Source organism: Ceratosolen solmsi, unplaced genomic scaffold (assembly GCF_000503995.2).
Source record: "Ceratosolen solmsi marchali unplaced genomic scaffold, CerSol_1.0 scaffold13, whole genome shotgun sequence".
NCBI lineage: Eukaryota > Metazoa > Arthropoda > Insecta > Hymenoptera > Agaonidae > Ceratosolen > Ceratosolen solmsi.
Genome location: NW_011948418.1, coordinates 5498792 through 5519154, shown reverse-complemented (window position 1 = coordinate 5519154; position 20363 = coordinate 5498792). Strand labels below are relative to the sequence as shown.

At 24.0% G+C, this 20363-nt stretch overlaps 1 protein-coding gene across 1 annotated transcript; it reads left to right on the top strand.

Moving 5' to 3' along the window:
- The first annotated feature begins 7875 nt into the window (after positions 1-7875).
- Positions 7876-16507, top strand: LOC105360400 (nose resistant to fluoxetine protein 6-like). The gene is made up of 11 exons (XM_011497294.1): positions 7876-7899; positions 9000-9112; positions 10706-11051; positions 11250-11532; positions 12364-12524; positions 12593-12752; positions 13116-13309; positions 13390-13519; positions 14240-14429; positions 16090-16232; positions 16310-16507. The coding sequence occupies exons 1-11, from the start codon at positions 7892-7894 to the stop codon at positions 16490-16492; spliced, it is 1911 nt and encodes a 636-aa protein (XP_011495596.1). The 5' UTR covers positions 7876-7891; the 3' UTR covers positions 16493-16507.
- Positions 16508-20363: the final 3856 nt, after the last annotated feature.

Genomic DNA, 20363 nt, shown 5'->3' with positions numbered 1-20363 from the left:
AAAAAAAAAAAAAAAAAAAAATCAATCTATTGGTTGTAAATGTATTAAAATTTATGAATGTTCAACAGAATTGATCAATTCATCGCTCAAATTAACATTTAGTCTATGAACTTTATTATGATTATAAGATGAAAGTATATTCTCTATATATGTAATTTGCATATTTTTAGAAATATATTCGTTACAATTGTTTTGGACAATTCCACCGAAGTATATGTAAGACAAAATTAATTTAAAAAAATTAAATCTCTCGCTTATCACATTTTAAATATTACGTATTGTTCGAAAGTGGTATTATTTCCTGACTCGAAGTGCCAGTGTTTCGATAGCTTTAATAAATTGCCGCTCGCTCTAGTAGATGCTTGGGTGGGGCTTGAAGTGGAAGGGTTGTAAAAACGAGTAGTATGTGCAAAATTTATTAACGCATGGTTTATTAATAGTTACATTAATAATAAGCAGATTTCACTTGTCACACACAGTGTAGGCTTTTGAGTGTAAGCTTCGTCTTGTCTCAATGATGAGTTTGCTTCTTGACGGTGACGATGTCGTGGCCTCTGCTAGTGTTGTAAGAACTAGCAAAGAAAGATATGCTCACACTTCTGTGCTCGCACTTTTGTGTGGCCTTGAAGAGTATATATGAACATATCTGGAGACTATGCTTATCGTGGCTTGTTGTGTAGTTTCTCGTAATGCATTCACACCATTGACTGCTTGCAAGTGTAGCGCACGTGACGATGGAACGTGTATTCGTTGGATGGTTTCGTTGTGTGATGTAGCTGAGCGACTAGTGCAGGGCAAAAGCCAATGGCTGAATCTTACATGGGGCGCAGAAGGAAAAATATAGAAGATTCGACAACTGCATGAAAACAACGAGGCTTAAGAAATTTGACGAATTCCAAGCTGCGTTACTGCTCCAAGACCATAAACATTGTAGGCCATTTGAAATAAAAACATAACAAGTACACGAAACTTCTCGTATTCAAGTGTTTACAGAAACCTGAGATCTAAAGAGACTGGCGATGCCGATAGTCAACGGACTTGGAAATTACTTCAATCCCGAACGCGCGTATGAAATTCGCATAGATTAAACGTCATGGTGGACATGACACTGGAATGCTCAAATCCCATTCAATAAATATTACGTCATAAAAATCTCTTGAGCTTTCGTAATGCAAGAAATATCTTTCGAATTTCAATAAACCTCAATTGTGATAGCGACATCAATTCTTTTTATGTTTAATTTGCAATATTATTACTGAAGTTGATATAATAATTCGAAAAATCATTATCGTCTCATTCGATTATATCAGATTGGAAAACTTGTTTAGTAGTTTTACACTTTGTAACAAGGTTGTGTATTTCTAAATTAACACTGACATTACAGATAATATATTGTAATGTTTCTTTTGCGTTCAGGATATACTTAATTTATAATAGAATTAATTCAATGAGAAGTATTAATTGTACATAAAATTCAATTTATATGTATTTCTTCTATATATTTAATAATAACATAATATGATTAGAAAATAATAATAACTGTAAATAGAAAGTTGACTACTAATAAATACTATTAAATTTAATTGCGTTAGACATTAGACGAATGTCTAAAGATCATGCTCGGTATTAAAGTATTATGTTTTCACTTTTTAAGAGAAAGTTTCTAATAAAATTATAATAATCTTTAATTTATCTACGCAACGATAATGGCTATAAAATATTATTGTAATTTTAGGTATCGTAACGTGTAGAATTTTAAATATTAGAAGAGACTGAACGAGAAAACGTAATATAATATTTTTCTGAGCCCATGACCGAAGCCACACACGTTAATCTTTCGATTTTCCATTAATAATGTAAGAAGAACAAAAACTGAATATATTTGGATTATATAAATATATCAGACAATTAGTTTTCCAATCTAGTTTTACATTTATTTTAATTTTTTGTGCGACAAAGCAATCGAAAGATATTTGTATAAATCGACATTGATGATATTGCATTTTAATTATTATTATTAAGTCAAATAGTGTTAGTAAAATAAAATTATGAATTTAATATCTGTATAATATAAGATATACTTTATTTTTTAATTCAATAATTACTAAATTATATTGTACATTAATTTTTTAATTTGTACAATTTAATATGTGTAATCAAAATTCTTGTTAGATTTAATAACGTATATATTCAGTTTATAATAATTAAAATGCGAATGCAGATTGATACTTGCAATTATAATAAACATTTGTGTCGTTTATGAATGGAATAAGTAAAATACATATTTATAATTGAGAATGCCAGTTAATTTATTTCTTTGCGCAACGATTGACATATTCTATTCTATCTTTTCATATAAGATTATAATAAAGTGACATTATTTTTATATCAACATAATTAATTATTCAGTTTTGGAGTTTGATCAAATATATATAATTGCAAAGAGTTTTTCTATGTTTTCAAATGATACTTAGCGTTTCCATCGAGTCAATCGAAATCTTTTGTCTTTACAATTTATCATTTGCTTTACAATAATTTTTTATTTTCTTGCAAAGCTATTTTTAGTCAATTTTTAGTTATTTTAATATTTTCAAATATATTTTTTCAGTATTTCTCATATGTAAATGAGTAAAACGCCGAACAATTGATATCGAAGTTTATGCACAAGTCCGCGCAATTCAGTATTCATATAATATAATGCATTTATTTCTTATTAATCAATTTTTTATTTATGGTATATAAAGTTTTCTTTCAAAAGACATATATTAATAGCTTAGGACGAATAAAATTATTAATAGAACTGTATAATAATAATAATAATAATAATAATAATAATAATAATAATAAGATATTAAAGAAAAATGTATTACAAATTAAAAAAATATATTAAAATAAAATTTAAAACATTATTATAGTGTACATTCATTGTTATAATATAACGATTATTATAAATTGAATTGCATTTTATATGCAATATACAATGATAAGCACATATATACAATTGACAATAAATTTACTCACTATTTAGATATGAAAAGAGGTAAATTGAGACATTATTTATTATTTAACAAATATTACATTTTCGATAAATTTTTATGAAATTAAATGAAATGATTGCGGTATCAATAAAATGTTTCTCTATTTAATACAAATTGCATTTTATATACTCGATGCTAATACAAAGATTATTATATTTATTGTGAATATTTAAAATGAAAATAATTAGCTTAATAATAAAAATGTGATTCTTTTCATTGTTACGAATCTAGATTTTTACTTGTTCTTCCTTAAGTGATGTAGTCTTACAGGCACAATGTAGCTAACATCTCAAACAGGATTATAATTATAATCTTCATTTACATATGTTTTATTTCTGGGAATTCAAAATTAAAAAAAATAAATGTTAATGTACAGCATATGTAAATGATTATCTATAAAACATATGTATTCCTGCAGTGTTTTTAAAAAATTTTATGGTGGTTGTTATAAAAGCATAGTTTGGAATTTCAATATTCTTTTATTAAAATGTTATTCCGTTAATTAAACAGCGGTTTCTTAGTGTATGTATTTGAATAGTGTTAGACACGATAAAAAAAAAAAAAATACATAAATTCATAGAAGTGATCGATAGTCGAATCGCTGTGCCTGTGAGTGAAATATTAAAGAACGAAGACATACTAATAAAATAATGCTATTCCTCCTTATATGTTATAAAACAATATAGAACATTATAAAAAGGTTATTATATATTTTTATATTATATATATATATATATATATATATATATATATATATATATATATATATATTGTTTCCTCATATATTGTAAATTTCTTCCAAGATATGTAATTTCTTAAAACATACACATTTCATAATAAATAATTATGAAATTCTTATTCAATTTATCAGTTCATTCTTTATTTAATATTTAATATACTTTAATTTTTATATACAATAATTATTCAATATATCTTTATTTTAGAGTTACAATATATATATATATATATATATAATTTTTATATTTTTAATTATGCATTTATAATCTTGTATCCATTTAGAAATTAGTTGAAACATGATTTTATAAATACAATATGATATAAACATTTTTATAGATTTTAGATAAATTATAAATGAATATTTAATAATAAAGATGATAGAATAGATATTTTACGAATTTCACAACCATCGGATAAATACATATTTTCCATGCTAACAACCCCCATAAATATATCGAACACCGATTTTGAAGTACGTCAATGATGTTGTTCGATGTACTGAAAATAGTTTAGTATAATTTTTTTCTGATTCCCATGACTTTTTGCCATTATTATTATTTAAGGAGATAGCGAAAGTAGATTGCGCATTGAAGCCCAATACTCAACAATATTTTTCTATCGCTCACAATTGGAGATACTTTGAAAATTTGTTTTTTCCCTTAAAGTCCTTGAATCATTAGTGGTGTATTCACATCGCCTCCTGATTTTATTTATTTTTTCATTATATTAATAACACCGATCGTTATTAGAAGTAGTAATGTTAAACGCGTTTATATAGAATTCAGAATAATCGGTCGTAAATTAATATATATCAGAAATTTTAGTTTGTATTTTTAAATAATGAATTGTAAAACTTTTGAATATAAATTTAGAATTCCGTATAACACTCCAAACAATTATTGATTGAAAAAAATTCAGCATAATTAGAACAGTAGATAAGATCAATACTGAAAATCTAAAAAAATCGAATATTCATTCATTTTATCTTCTTGTCCTTTTATTTAATAAATGTACGTAAAAGTAATTTTTACATGTTTATAGTATTATTATTATTATTTTTTTTTTTCTTAAAAAAAGTTGTACAGTTAGAGATCTATATTACCTTTATTCGTAAACTGCTGTCTAACAGTACACGTTCATGTCTTGAGTTGGTAATTTATCGATGGAAGCTTTCAAATATTTTGAAGTACTATTTTTGCACACCAGAATTTATTTATAATGAATAGAAATATAATTTAGTTATTGTTATATTATATTTATCGCTTCAATATTATTTAAAGAAATATCGTGATATGCAATATTATTATTATAAAACGTGTATCTTCAAAATGAATGGACATTTATTCTGGATTTTGAAAAAGGCTAATTTCAAATAATTATAACTTTGAGGTTGAAAAAAAAACACCTTAGCTAATGCTTCATTCGAGAAAAACAAATAAGGATTATTTGAATAAATTACTCGAGTAACGAAACATCATAATATTTATTTCTATCCTCGAATAATACTTTGCTATGTGCTCAATTTTTATTACATATCAGAAACTAAAATTTTTAGTAATTCGTAATTATTTATCATATTGAAAAACACGAATAACTATATATTTACGTTATTTTCCTTTTACATTTTAAACGAAATTTTCAGAGTATCTAACAATGATATTTATAGAAGGTTTACTATTAAATTCATTCAAATTTAGATTTTTTTTATTGGATAACTTAAAATTAATGAAATATATAAAATTTCAATTCCTCATCTTTATACTTTTGATATATATATATATATATATATATTCAAATTCAAATTTTTTGTTAAATTATTTATATAATTATTAATAACATTTATATTAATATAGTTCATCATTAGTACATATGTAGTAGAAATAAAAAGTAATTGGTATATCCTTTTCGAATATTATTAGGCATACAAACATTAGAGCATTTAAATATTTTATTGATATGTCGCTATATTATGTTAAATTGAATAATATTTATTATCTCTTTGAAATAATTCCAATAGGATTAATCATTATTATTTATCGTGCTTGTTATTTATGAAATTAATTATTACAATTAATAAAATTCCTTAATTTTCATTAAATTTTTCTTAATCCCTCATTATCATTTCCAAAGCATTTATTAAGTTATTTTACGATAATCATTTAATGATCATTTTTACGTAAATTATTGTACTCATCTTGATTGAAAAAAATACATCGTTCTTTCTTTTGCCGTTTCTATTTTATCTTTGCTTATATTTAGTATTTCATATTTCTAACTATTTTTCTCAAATGTCTAAGTATTCTATATATTTTTCTTAATCATCTACAAAATTTCTTTAATATATGTTTAAATAATATTGAATAATTTCATTTATTGTTCTTTAACATATAGCATTATCCATTGATAACAAATGTTCTCTTCTGTCCCATAATGCCGCAGGCAAGTCCAACTAACGAATAATGATGTAAATTAAAAAATAATATAAAAAATATTATTCAATGTTTAATAACGATATAATAATAGTAATTTTATAAAAATTTTAGCTTATTATGAAAGGTGCTATTATATTATGGAAGATGTATATTTTTTTAATTAATGGCGAATGTGTGTATGTGTATATGTATGGTTTGGTTATATCGTTGCCAAAAACATGTAAATGTATTTTTGGAAGCACAGAGAATATAAGATACAATACGTATTAATAAAAATACAAATCACTTAATCTTGTTAATTGTTAGATTAAGAAGTTTGTAAAATTTGCGAAATTTTTGTGACTTTAAAACTGATCTGAGAAAAATCTGGAAAAAATTGTGCTAATATAATAATATATTTTATATACATATAATATTTTAGATGCTTTAGAGTTTATATTCATAAGATAGTAAAGAAAATAACTTGAAAAATACATTTATATAAAATTTTCAACATAAGGCTCTACTGAAGCCGTAAATTTCTGAAATAGAGGACATAAAACAGATAAAAGTAAGATGGATATAAATAATAGTGAATATCATTATTATTCTTGCAAAGCCATTTCATTCTCAAAATTTCCAAAATTTTATGATTACGATAATGACTTTCTCATAACTTGGATTATAATAGTTATTATATTTGATAACACTTTTTTAAACTTCCAAACAATTTATACTTATCTTTTATGAAGAAAAATTATAATAATACAAGGTATTTCTTGTCGCTCTCTTCACAAACAAAAAGACAAAGCAAGAAGTCTATAAGATAAAACTTTTTTGGTTAAAAATTAAACTATTTTCCTATGATAATTACGAGGTAAGAAGTAGGAAGCATATCCGTATAACAAATTATTTGTTTCAGTTTTATCATAAAAAAAAAAAAAAAAAAAAAAAAAAAAAAAAAAAAAAAAAAACATACTTATACCCCATAAAATTATTATTATTAATATTTTAAAGATATTTTATGTATTACACGTAATTACACTGTAAGTAAAAGTATTTTAAAAACGAGGCGGCAATATTGTATTACATTGTCAATTTTATTCCTTATCAATTATCGAAACGCATAATATATTTCTTTATTTATTTATTTATTATAAATATAATTATTGCGTATAATAGGATAGAATTTATTTCAATTGGAACTAAAAAATTGAGCATTGTTTTTTTGGAAGTTTTTAGAATAATTATTTGCCTACGTATTACATACCTTACAAATCTAGTAATTACGTCCATTAAGTCTTGTTATCGATCTAAATGAATAAATACGAAACGATGTTTAAAAACTGTTAAGATCTTTTTCTCAATTATTTTTCTATAAGATATTAATCTATTTATATCAATATAGTTATAATCTTATGGAATAATATTTACTTTACCTAATTTGAACCTTATCGTACGCTAAAGAATCTGATGACTACCGAATTAAAACAGTCATCGTGCGATGATTGTGAGAAATTTCTGACATTATCGTTAAATGAAGTAAACATCCGAAACAATAAATCACTATCTATTTAATGCAAGGTTAAAGTATATCTTTGTCTTAGCTGAGACAAAGTAAGTGTTAATCCGATTTATTAGGATCATCTACGTTATCATTTTGAACGGGTCTTTAGTGGTACACAATTAAGGTGTAAATTTTTAATGAAAAGGTGTGCGTTTTAATTGAAGTATCACACTATAAATATAATATTATATTAAGTAATATATTATAAGATAGTTTGTAGGTAAAAAATTAATTCGCGAAAATAAGAAAGGATGAATTATGTATAATACATTATTAAAATTCTTTTCTTTTTTTTTTAAATTGTATTATCTGTTATTGCCACGAAATGGGATAAAAGTATAGAATATATACGATATATTTCAATATATTTCCTCGATCATGGATTCAATCGTTTTAAGTAATGAAAGGTTTTATCATCATTTATTATATAAACTTAATTGTAATTAATGATTTTTTTTTTTTTTTTTGGATTTTTTTACGTGTTTATGAAATTATGTGCCGTAATGCCATATGTACATTGTAAATTAAATTCTTTAATCTGTCTCGAACATTAACTTACAATTAATTTTATTAATGAAAATTTAAAGGAAACGCATATATTGAATTAAATAATGTAGAATCATATTTCAAATATTCAAATAATTTACAATTTTTATTATAATTTCTTAATTAATATTTATTATAAAAAGATAGAAATGATAAATGATATTATTTTTCAATTTAAGAAAAGACATGAAAACTTAAACGTTTAAATTTCATGCATTTAGTTTTTATTGAAAATCGCTTTGATATAATTGGCAAATTTTCTTTTATTTATGAATATAAACATCATAACTTGTAGTGGAATGATGTAATTAATATAGATAAGTTTATCGAAACATCTTATAGTTTTCGATAAAAATAATTTGTTAATTTAATAATTGAGAAAAAAAAGCTTATATTCTTAATTCACTTGTGTAAACTCAAATTCATCTATAACTATGATTTATCTCTGTAGTATACACAAAGTGATAAAAGGATTGATTATTTTATATTAATACCGACTTATTGCCGTATCAAATGTGATTAGTCGAACATCATGTATTGGCATATAAGAAACATTCTTTTTTTATCGTTCATACTGCCTGTTTTGTCAATTAAACATACAAATTTTCAAAGTAAAGCTTCCGAGGAATTGTCAAAACTCAATCGCTTAAAAGAAAACCAAGTATTTCTTATTTCTAATATATTTTTTGGAAATCCTAGAGATCCTATAAGTATTTATAATGATAATCAAACGACAGTAAGCGAAGTTTGTAATCGCGATCTTCAGTTACTGAAAAAGGCCATTTTTCAACAACAACTATGGGCTTTGAAAAGTAAGTAATCATAAAATTTATAAATATACCGAAAACTATATTGCCGTAACATTACATTTACAAACTAACTTATATTATAACATAAATGTGCAATTATGATTTTTTGATGAAAATTTAAGATAAAAAATTAATTCCAATAAGATTTTATTAATGTTATACAATTGTAATACCGTTAATTATTTATATGTAATACAATAATTACGCTCCTATATAAAAATTAATTTTTTACCTTAATGAAAATTTTATATAAATATTCCTTGATATTCCACAGTTTGAGCTTATTGGTATGATGAAATTTTTACCACATTGTTGTTATTAAAAATTCCTATTAAAATTCGACTAATTATTTAATATAATTAATACAAGTATGGATGTATATCCTTGAAATTGAAACTATACGAGCTAACTAATGATTTAATTTTATGATTCGTACAAGTATATTTGTAAATAAATTTGAAACAAGTTAGTTAAAATGTTAGTTTTATTACGACAATACTTCCTTGACACTTAATGAATACTTTATTCGCGTCATACAAATTTTTGCATCGAAGCAACAGGTGTTCAATTGAGTGGTAACAATAAGTTTATACGTATAAAAAGATTGTCTCAAGATTTTAAATTATGGAGTTTGTTGATTACTATTTTTTTTTTTAATAAAAGTATTATTAATTAATTATCATTGATGTGTTATTAATTTATAATGAACTTTAAATTAACTGTATATAAATGTCTATAAGTATAATCGAACACGATTATAATAATTATTGATAAGGTAATTGAAAAAAAAAAGAGCAAATAAGTTAGTAACAAATAAGATGAATTAATAAAAATTATGAAAAACTATTTTATGACTTATCGATTAATTTAAGAATGGTATTACATTTACTTTCCCTATTTAATTATCAGTAAATTATAAGCTGTCATTATTATATACAAATTTTTTATTTATATTGAGAAATGTTAATAATATATTATTATGCAAAACATTTTAAATACACGTATGAATTTCATTTGATTATTTTTGTGAAATTTTCGAATGCTTATATTATGTGTGTGTGTGTGTGTGTGTGTGTGTGTGTGGGCGCGCGCGCGTGTGTAGTTTAACATGAAAATATTATATTATTTTGCAAAAATATAGTCGTTATTAATGGCGATACGAATAATTCTAAATATTGTTTTAATTTGTCATTGTCATGTGTGCTGAATAATTAATAATAATTCATTCAATCGTCAGATATTTTAATTTTTTATTTTATTAAAATTTGCCATCTTAGCTACATTTAAATTTTTGCATATACGTGTAACTTACAAGTAACGATTAACTATATAATTGTATAATATAAAAATCGTAGTAACGGTACTTTTACATCTTAAATATTCTAATTTTCAAGTATGAATATCCTAATAAGGGGAGTATCCTAATTGGTAGTATCTAATCGTCTAATTCTATGTAATATTAAGCGAATACGTTGATTTGGCTAAATACATTGATTTGGTTAAATAATTGTCATTGATTCAAGCTGTCGATTCAATAAATTTAGTAATTGAATTGTCACACAATGTATACTTATTAGTTGCCGAAACTTCTTTCAGTGTTAGATGCCTCATCGAAGATACCTTCTGGTATCCTCCAGGGTAATATTATTGATTTGGGCACGTTTGACGAATGCATTGCTAGTCAAGGACAATTTCATAATGTAGAATTTCACGGTCGTTACTGCATGTACACTTTTGGCATAGCCAATATTACAACCATACAATTGCATCCGAAACTTTCAATTTGTGTACCATCGAGTTGCACGGAGGATGACATCAAGAACTTTATTAACAATACGATAAATTCAATCGAAAAACTAAAGGATTTTCAGGTATCAGTAAAATCTGTTACTTGCTCAGCAATCAACCAGAAAATCTGGAATTTGGAATTAATTGCTTACACGTGAGTTCCCTAAGCTTTATAAGATTAACATTACTTAATTATCACTTATCCATTATATAATAACAAATAAATGAAGGCGAAATTATTATTTAATTGAATGTATGAGAGCATAGAGCTAGTCAGTAAAAGCTAATTTCTTCCAAATGACGGTATTTCTAATTCTTTAATCCTGTCGCATGTTCAAATGTTAAATTTCAGATCCGTTTTTGTAGTATTTGTGGGATTCCTAATCATCAGTACCATATGCGATATATTTCATTCTATCAGCTACGATGGCAAATCTAATTCTTCTCTACTTAGACATCTTACTTCATTTTCCTTGCGAAGGAGTATTCATGGAATCTTCAGTACTAATATCAAGGAAGGCAATTTATCAATTATATATGGTATACGCTTTCTTAGCATGGCTTGGGTAATAATTGGACACACATTTTTAACGAATACTGGTACCGCGGTCGTAAATATGATCGATGTTTCGAAAGTAAGTAATAATTTCAGATTTTGTCCATTAAGACCAGTTTGAAATTTACAATATTATTTTATAAATTAAATTGCAATTAAGCTGACATATCCATAAGTATTTAAACTTTGATAGTTAAAAATTTTTAAATATATTTTAAAGATATTTTACCAATCTTTAAATTATTTTTTATCTAAATAATGTGAATGTGCAAAATTTATAAATAAAAGTGCACCGTTATACTCTATTATAAAATTTTTCGATATTTATAAAAACTTTAAATATTTTTAATTATACCCGAATGGTTGAATGCCATAAAAAATTATATATATTTTAATCACAAATGGGTATAAATATAAAAATCTACTTTTCTTTTTTTCCTACTGTGTTATTTATTTTTATAAAAATTAAAATATCACATATTCAACATTTTATTTGCATACATTATAATGCATTTTTTAATAAAATTCATACACAATTTTATTTTAACAATCTAACTGTCGGTAAGTTACACAGTTTAATTATTTATGAAATATTTAAAATTTTATATTTTCATATTTATATTTTATTCGTGATATAAATATCAACCTAACTTTATAAATTAAATAGTATGAAAAACCGTTGAGATTTATATTTAAAATTTATTTTTAGTTTATAGAACACATATCATCAAATTTCTTGTTATACTTAAAAAAAAAAAAATTTTTTTGTTATTTGTTGGCGATTATGATTTATTTTTTACTATTAAAGTTTATTTAAAAATATGAATATAAAAAACTTTATAACTTTTACATTAGGAGTCATTAACGTTACTTTTTTTCTTTTCTTTATCTTTTTTTTCAATATTTACAGCTACTAATAACATGGGAATATATATATGTATATACAGCTCCATTCGCCGTGGATACATTTTTCGCTTTAAGTGGATTATTAATGACATATATGTTTTTAAAACAAATTCGAAAACAAAAGACATTCAACATCCCGATGTATTATTTACATAGATATCTTAGGTAATTAGTAAATAGAGATAAAATAATTAAATATGAAAATATATTAAAATGATTTGATGAAACTTTAGGCTAACACCGGCCATAATTGCAACTCTTGTTATTGCAACAATTTTCGTACCAAAATTAGCTTCTGGACCACACTGGCAAATTGCAAGCGGATCAGTATGTCGTAAAAATTGGTGGTACTTTTTGTTTTATATACAAAACCTTATGGGTTCTCATCAAGAAGTAAGTTTTTTTCCAATCAGTTTATATATTTTTTTCTTTGAAAGTATTATATTGCATTTTGTTCACATGCATGAAAACACATTTTTACTACTTAAAATTTGAAAGAAATTGAAAAGTTTCTGTAATACAATATATATTATATTATTTTATACTTAATACATAATATTAAGCTTTAATATTTATATTTTCTTCACCCAAAAATTATCTCAGTATACCAAAAAAATGCTTATTGTTTTTATGTTAACACATATATATTATTATATGAGACAATTATCGTTTATTTTTTTTTTTTAATATAATAAAATATTCTACATGATGGGCGATCTTTTAGATTACGTAGTTAATTATTGTATTTTTCTTTAGTGCTTGCAACACTTATGGTATGTAGCTGTAGATATGCAATTATTTATTATATCACCGATCATTCTCTATCCTCTTTATAAAAAACCGAAAATTGGTTTGGCAATTACTGGTTTGTTGTTAATTATTTCATTAGCTGTAACTGCAGCGATTATCGCAATCAATAGATATCCAATGGCGTCTGTTAAGCTGTCAGAGTATGTTTGAAATTTGGTTTAGAATTTGAATTTTTCATTTTACCCAACGTTAACTTAATTATTAATGAATAAATATTAATTTTCAGTCCGGAACTTACGGCGAAAATGTTCTCTGATGTTTATAATAAACCATATACTCGAGGAGGACCGTGGCTTATTGGTATTTTATTTGGATATGAAATAGTTAATAAACATCGAAGACTGAATAAGGTATTAATATTATTAGCATTTAACTAAGAAAAATATTACTTATGGAAGCTTAATTATTTAGTATTATTTATATGGCGACGGATGTACTTTACATAAAGGAATTTCTTTCAATTAAAGATGCAATTTTTATCAGAATACAAATTAATAATAGCTCATATGCAATAAATTCTTAAGTATATTACATGTTTTATGAACAGTATAATAGTGATGATTATAGTGTAAATATAGAAGCTTACTACCATTTAATAATGAGATTTGTCAATGTCTATCTGTGGTGTTTGTAAACAAATATATTTGATATAATATATATATATATATATATATATATATATATAAAATAGTTGTCTTAAAAAAGATGTCATAATATTTATGGAAAATTTATACATCTTAATGGCTGGGTAATGAATTTTAAAAACTTCAATTATCACATTGAATCAAAATTACTAAACTACATTAATAGCCCAGAAAGTGGATATATTATCAACTGATTTTACAATATAAATTCAAGCATTAGACCAAGAATTATATACTTTTATGATGATGAATAAAATTCCGTTTAACAGTAGACAAGTGGAACAATTACATTATAATTTTAATAATAAATACATTAATATTGCATGTGTAAATTCAAGTTTACAATAAAAAAAAAAAAAAAAAAAAAAAAAAAAAAAAAAAAACATTTGGCTTTATTTATCGACAAATAAAATTTTATTCTTACAGTCATTTGCTTGGATCGGATGGTTTTTCACAACGGGGATCTTTGCTATATGCATATTTGGTACAAGATATTTCGTCGCAGAAGATTATGAGTACGACGTTGTTCTGGAAACAATATTTTCTACCGTTTCAAGGCCCTTATGGGGGTTTGCCATTTGTTGGCTTATTTATGCTAGTACTTATAACAATGCAGGTTGGTAATTAACTGCTTTAAACATCGCATTATGGTAGACATAATTTAAGCAAATAATTTTCATTATGTCAAGTATGTATATCTTATGTTAATAAGTTGATAATAATTTTAAGGGGGAAATTGTAAATTATATTTCGATGTATAAATAAGCATTAGGTTAAAAATATTTTATTCATTGACTATTAGACCATATGTTGAAATTTTTAAAATATTTTATATAATAATCATATATATATATATATATATATATATATATAATAAATATTATTTGTAGAAAAAAAGGAATATTCAGTATTGCATTAGATTAAATAGAATAATTTAATATAGGAATTATATATTTTTATCGTCATTATACATATATTTAATCAAGTTAATTTAGTACTTATATATTTAGGCATTAAATTGCTCGTATTCCTTTTTTTAATAATAGTTATTCAATACACAGATAGTTGTTTAAAGTTCAATATATATTTACTTATTTAGTTTTATCATAGGATGATTTATCTTCCATTTTATTATAGATATTAAATTTAATTTTTAAAAAAATTCAAAAAAGATTAATATTTTAAAATCATTAAACGATAGTATTGATAACATTTTATCAGAAACGTAAGCTAATAATAATGTGCAATATCATTTTTATCTTTAGATAATGTTATTGTATAAATTTAATATTATCATTGTGAATATAATGCCTATATATAAACATATATATATACGTGTGTGAATATTATAAAGGATAGCATTAAATTTTGCTTCAAATCTTTTCTAAATTTTATTATTACAGTAGCACCTATATACATTACATAAAATATAAAGTGTTTTATTTATTGTCTGAACGGAAAAGTAAATATATAAAGTTTGTAAAATGAAATCGTTAGATCATCAAATACGCTAAATTAAAAATTTCAAATGTATTCGACTGCATTTAAGAATACCTTTTTTTTTTGCTTGCTAAAAAGTTATTTGTCTTAAACTATTAATTTAACGATATTATATATTCATCATATAAAAATACAATAACGAAGGATGTATTTATTTATTATTTATTATGTAATAGAACATGCAAATAATATATATCATAAATTGAAAAGATTAATATTGTGTAAAACTATTTGGTTTAAAATTTGTTATAAGCTTAATCGAACTATAAAGATAATGTACATTCAGAAGCTTTAAGTTTTATGTCATGAATATGTTCTATGGATCATTTAGACACTTAAGAATCTAATCTTTAGAAAACTTGTAAGTTCAATATTTGTTTTGATTATCTACAATACGCAATCAATTTATATACAAATAGAAAATTACTATCATTTTAAGTTCTAAAAATTCCAATTTCTTTATTAATATTATTCGTTGTTTTGTTATTACATGTGATTATATTTGTTATATATATATCTTTTGTTATTATATTATTATTGAAATATAATTTTATGCGATTGATATTAATAATAAAATAATATAATTATAATAAATACATCCTGTTATTTATGAGAAATCTATTAAATGTTTGTATACTTCACAGAAAGTAAGGATAGTTACGTTAAGAATAATCATGTTACAAATATGTTATAATATTTATTGAGTTAATATATTTATAGGTAATATAAATATTACAAATTGCCTATCAATATAATTTATTGTTTTATTATTATAGGTATCATAAAAACGATTTTATCTTGGAAGGTTTTTATACCATTGAGCAGATTATCTTACTGTATGTATCTTATACACGCAGTTATCCAAAATGCAGAAAATGCTTTCGCCCGAACTTCTGTATATTTCTCACACTATGGATTAGTAAGTATTTGAATATAATGCTTTATGTGTAGTCATTATTGTTTCAACTTATGTTTTTTCAATTTTGATATTTACAGTGGAACAATTTCTTTGGAAATTTATCGATGTCTTTTTTAGCATCAATTTTTATTTGTTTACTATTTGAGTCGCCTACTATAATTTTGGAAAGGATGCTTTTCAGAAGGAAAAGAGAATCTCAAGCCCAATTACAGGATAATCTTAGATCGATTGATGTTGAAAATTCTGAGAAAAAATTTTAAAAAATTTTGAGAAATTTTTTATCTTATTTGTAGTTATTTGTATATATTTGATATTAACTAGTCCAACATTAAATAAAACTGTTGATGTACCTTTTCTTTTCTATGTAATTATCAATTATTATCATCAATTATTATTTATAAAAATATTACTTTTAATTTATATTTATATTTCCTTTGATAAACATTAACGGTATATTAGGGAAATGTTAAGAAATTTTTGTGAATTTATCAATAGAATTTACTTGTATTTAAATTTTATTATCGAATGAAATTATATTCTATACTTTATAATATAAACTGATATATATATATATATATATATATATATATATATATATATACACGCTAACAAAATAGAAATATTTTCCAGTATAAACTATCTTGTCTAATATCAATTAAAAAGATCTTTTAAATAAACTATCATGATCTATTACCATATATAATTGATTTATATTTACATAAATAATAATAATTGTTGGAAACTTTTACACTATCAGGTATTTTAAATTAAATTATTATTTTTATATAAATAAATATATATATATATTTTATTTTTATGTAAATTATATAAAATTTTGTAACAATAAATAAATTATTAATAAAGATTAACACAAAACTATTTGTAATACTTTTATTATTATATTTATAGAATTTCAAAATTTATCTACTTCCAATTTATCAACTTTCAACGTCAGACTCAAATTCAGAGCATTCATATAGCTAGATTTTTAATCAAATGAGATTTAATTTAAAATAAAGCTAGTACATTCTTAGCATAGACATTTTTTTTTTTTTTTTTTTTTCAAACACAATCAACACAGATCAAGTGTATTTAGGTTACAGTGACGATACTATGATAGTAAAATATTAAATTTTTGATTGTCATCATTTCGAAAAAGATTTTATATACGAATATAAAGTTTATCGTAGTTGTAGATGATGTCTTTTAATATATTGACTTTATTGCAAATTTTTTACATACTAGAAAAATTTAATAAAGTATGATTTTCCTTAATACTTTGTTTATGTTGAAATATTAAAAAACAATGACATATTTAATAGTTATTTACATTTTTGTTAAATGTAAAATTTGGTAAGTCTGTGTAATCACTGACACAATTCTTATTTAAGACTCTAAATTTATCTTCATGTTTTGAGTACTATTCTTAGGTAATTTAAAACTGTTTATTGTAGCCATATTACAGCTTATATTTAAATTATTTAAATTATTTTATAAAAACACGTTTCCTTAAGTACAACGTAATTTTTTTTTTTACCTATAAAAATGAGTGTTCAACAATAGACGAGTAGATTTTGATTATCCACTTTTCTAAAAAAATGTATACTTTGGGATCTTTCTTAATTATATAAATATAAATCTCAAGGTTAAAATTTATATAGTTAAAAGTATTGAAAATCTAAAGTGATATAAAATTTTCATTTTAACGGATCAATGTAATCATTATCAGGAACAATATTTTTTGTCCGATACCTTTTGTGCGTAGGAAAATGTTTTAACTTTATCAACGTGTTAATTAACATAAGAATTGAAAACATAAGAATAATTGTAATATTTAGTGCGGGTTCTAGTTAAATAAATCTTAATGAAATAATGTTATTTTTATCATTCGGTCTTATTATATTTAAAATTATTACTACTTAAATTCCACTGAACGTGTAAGCAGAGTTTAATATAACTTCGAATAAACATATTCACTGTAAAGCAAAGTTAACAATAGTTCAACATCCGCACTTTCATCTAGCAACAATAACATGACAATTACTGAACGATAAGAATATTTAATGTATGATTACGTTTATCTTGTTTAACATACCGTTGCTTACTTTCATTTTAATCTAAACAAATTGATATTATTATTTAAAAACATTTATCAAAGAATAAAATATAGGAGTATTGAGATTATTGTCTAACGTATTTTATATTTCAATTTATTCATAGTATAAGCTTTTTCTTTTATATTGTTGTTGTTGTTGTTTTTTTTTATTTACAGTTAAAAAATAGCGCGAGATTTAGATTTCATGATAAATAAATAATGTTATAAGTAATAATGAAACTGATCGATGCGATTGTTATTATCGTATTCGAATAACTTATAATAGGCAGACAAAATTATATTTTATAAGAAATGTATCCGATGTAGAGCTTCGATTGTATGTGAAATTTTATCATTACAATTGAGCAAAATATTTAATAACATAGCCATGACATAAGTTTTAAATATTATTCAATTAAAATATTTTAACTCAATTTATTAAGGTGATATAAGAAAGTTATCGGCAAACACAAATACTACGGATTTCATGTTATCTGACATTTTAAAGATTATCGACACTTTTACTTTTTGCACGCGTGAAAAAATTGTAAAATCTTATCTATTAATTACGTGCATTAACATGCTCCCTTACATAAGATTGAGAACTATTTTATTTCGGTTTAAATTGCTTATTGAATGATAATGACGATATTGTGATGTTTTAATACCCTAGATTTCCCAGAAGTTGTGGTAACCGTTTGATCGATACTATATCGATACTCTTAAAGTTTGTTGAAACGACAATTTTCATAAGGAGCGCAACAAGAATGAAAGGAAGAAGCGCGAGACCGATACGCTCGCCATTGTCTCCCTAAAAAACCATTTAGTTAGTGGATTCGTGATGACGGCAGGAAGGTCACTTCGGAGGTAGGGCAGGCCCCTCAGCGACAAAAGACTCAAGCTTCAGATTATGCTAGTATGTACATTACGTAAGATACGTGGTCATGGTAGTCGGTTGCTTTTACGATTTTCAGAGTTACGGCGATGGCGCGTCGACGGTTGCGATGGAGAGTCGTCGCTGCAGAGTTGTGATGCTAAATAAAACTTCCCCTCGAGGGCTCTCCGGACAGTCTATTGGGAGGTTGCCATGTGCTCCAATTTTGCGTGCCGTGCAACTACTCTTATCTCCGTCTTTCTCATTCGCATAGTCTTCATTAGGCGTTCCATTCTTCGCCTTTTTCTTCGCTAAACGTGTTTGACTATTTTTCTCGATCGGAAGGGAGATATATATATATATATATATATATATATATATATATATATATAGAGAGAGAGAGAGAGAGGGAGTGCACTAAAGTAAATAGCTTAATTCCCGTTGTTCATTTGGGTTCATAATCTTTTTCTATTTTCGACAGTCATTACTTTGTTTTTTACATATGTATCGGCCTATTTCTGTCTATGATTATTTATCTCTCTCCCACTCTCTTCCATTCTTTCTTACTATCCCGCGTTCTCTCTCTTTCTCCCGATCGCAAACGCAGTGCGAGTAGTAACAGAAAAATAGTTATATTCGATCGAACGCATCGAGAACATCTCGCGTATGTGTGTGTTTATGTTCAGACAATTATCAGATTTTGTTAATAAAGATCAAATGATTAAATTAAAAAACTTTTATTCATTTAAGAAATGTAAAGCTGTCACTTTGATGTAAAAATAAAACGTGTATTAATAACAAATCTAAGAGTTTGTAGTGTCGAAAAATTGTACAAAGCAGTATTGAGTCGTGAATCATCGACAGAAAAAGTCATGATGCCCAATTTATATGGATCATACGAAAACTTTAGTGTAATTGTAAAAAAATTTTAAACCATAAGATATTTGTTATGGTATATAATTTATTTCAAATGAAAGTGTAAAAAAGTGCAATTCTTTTGTAAATAAATAAATAAATAAATAAATAAATATATATATATATATATATATATATATATAAAAGAATAAATGTTTAAAAATTGAAATGATAAAATATAGATTTCTAGATTTTCTATTATTTTTTTATACCTAACAATATTAATAGCTTTGCTATAAATCATAAA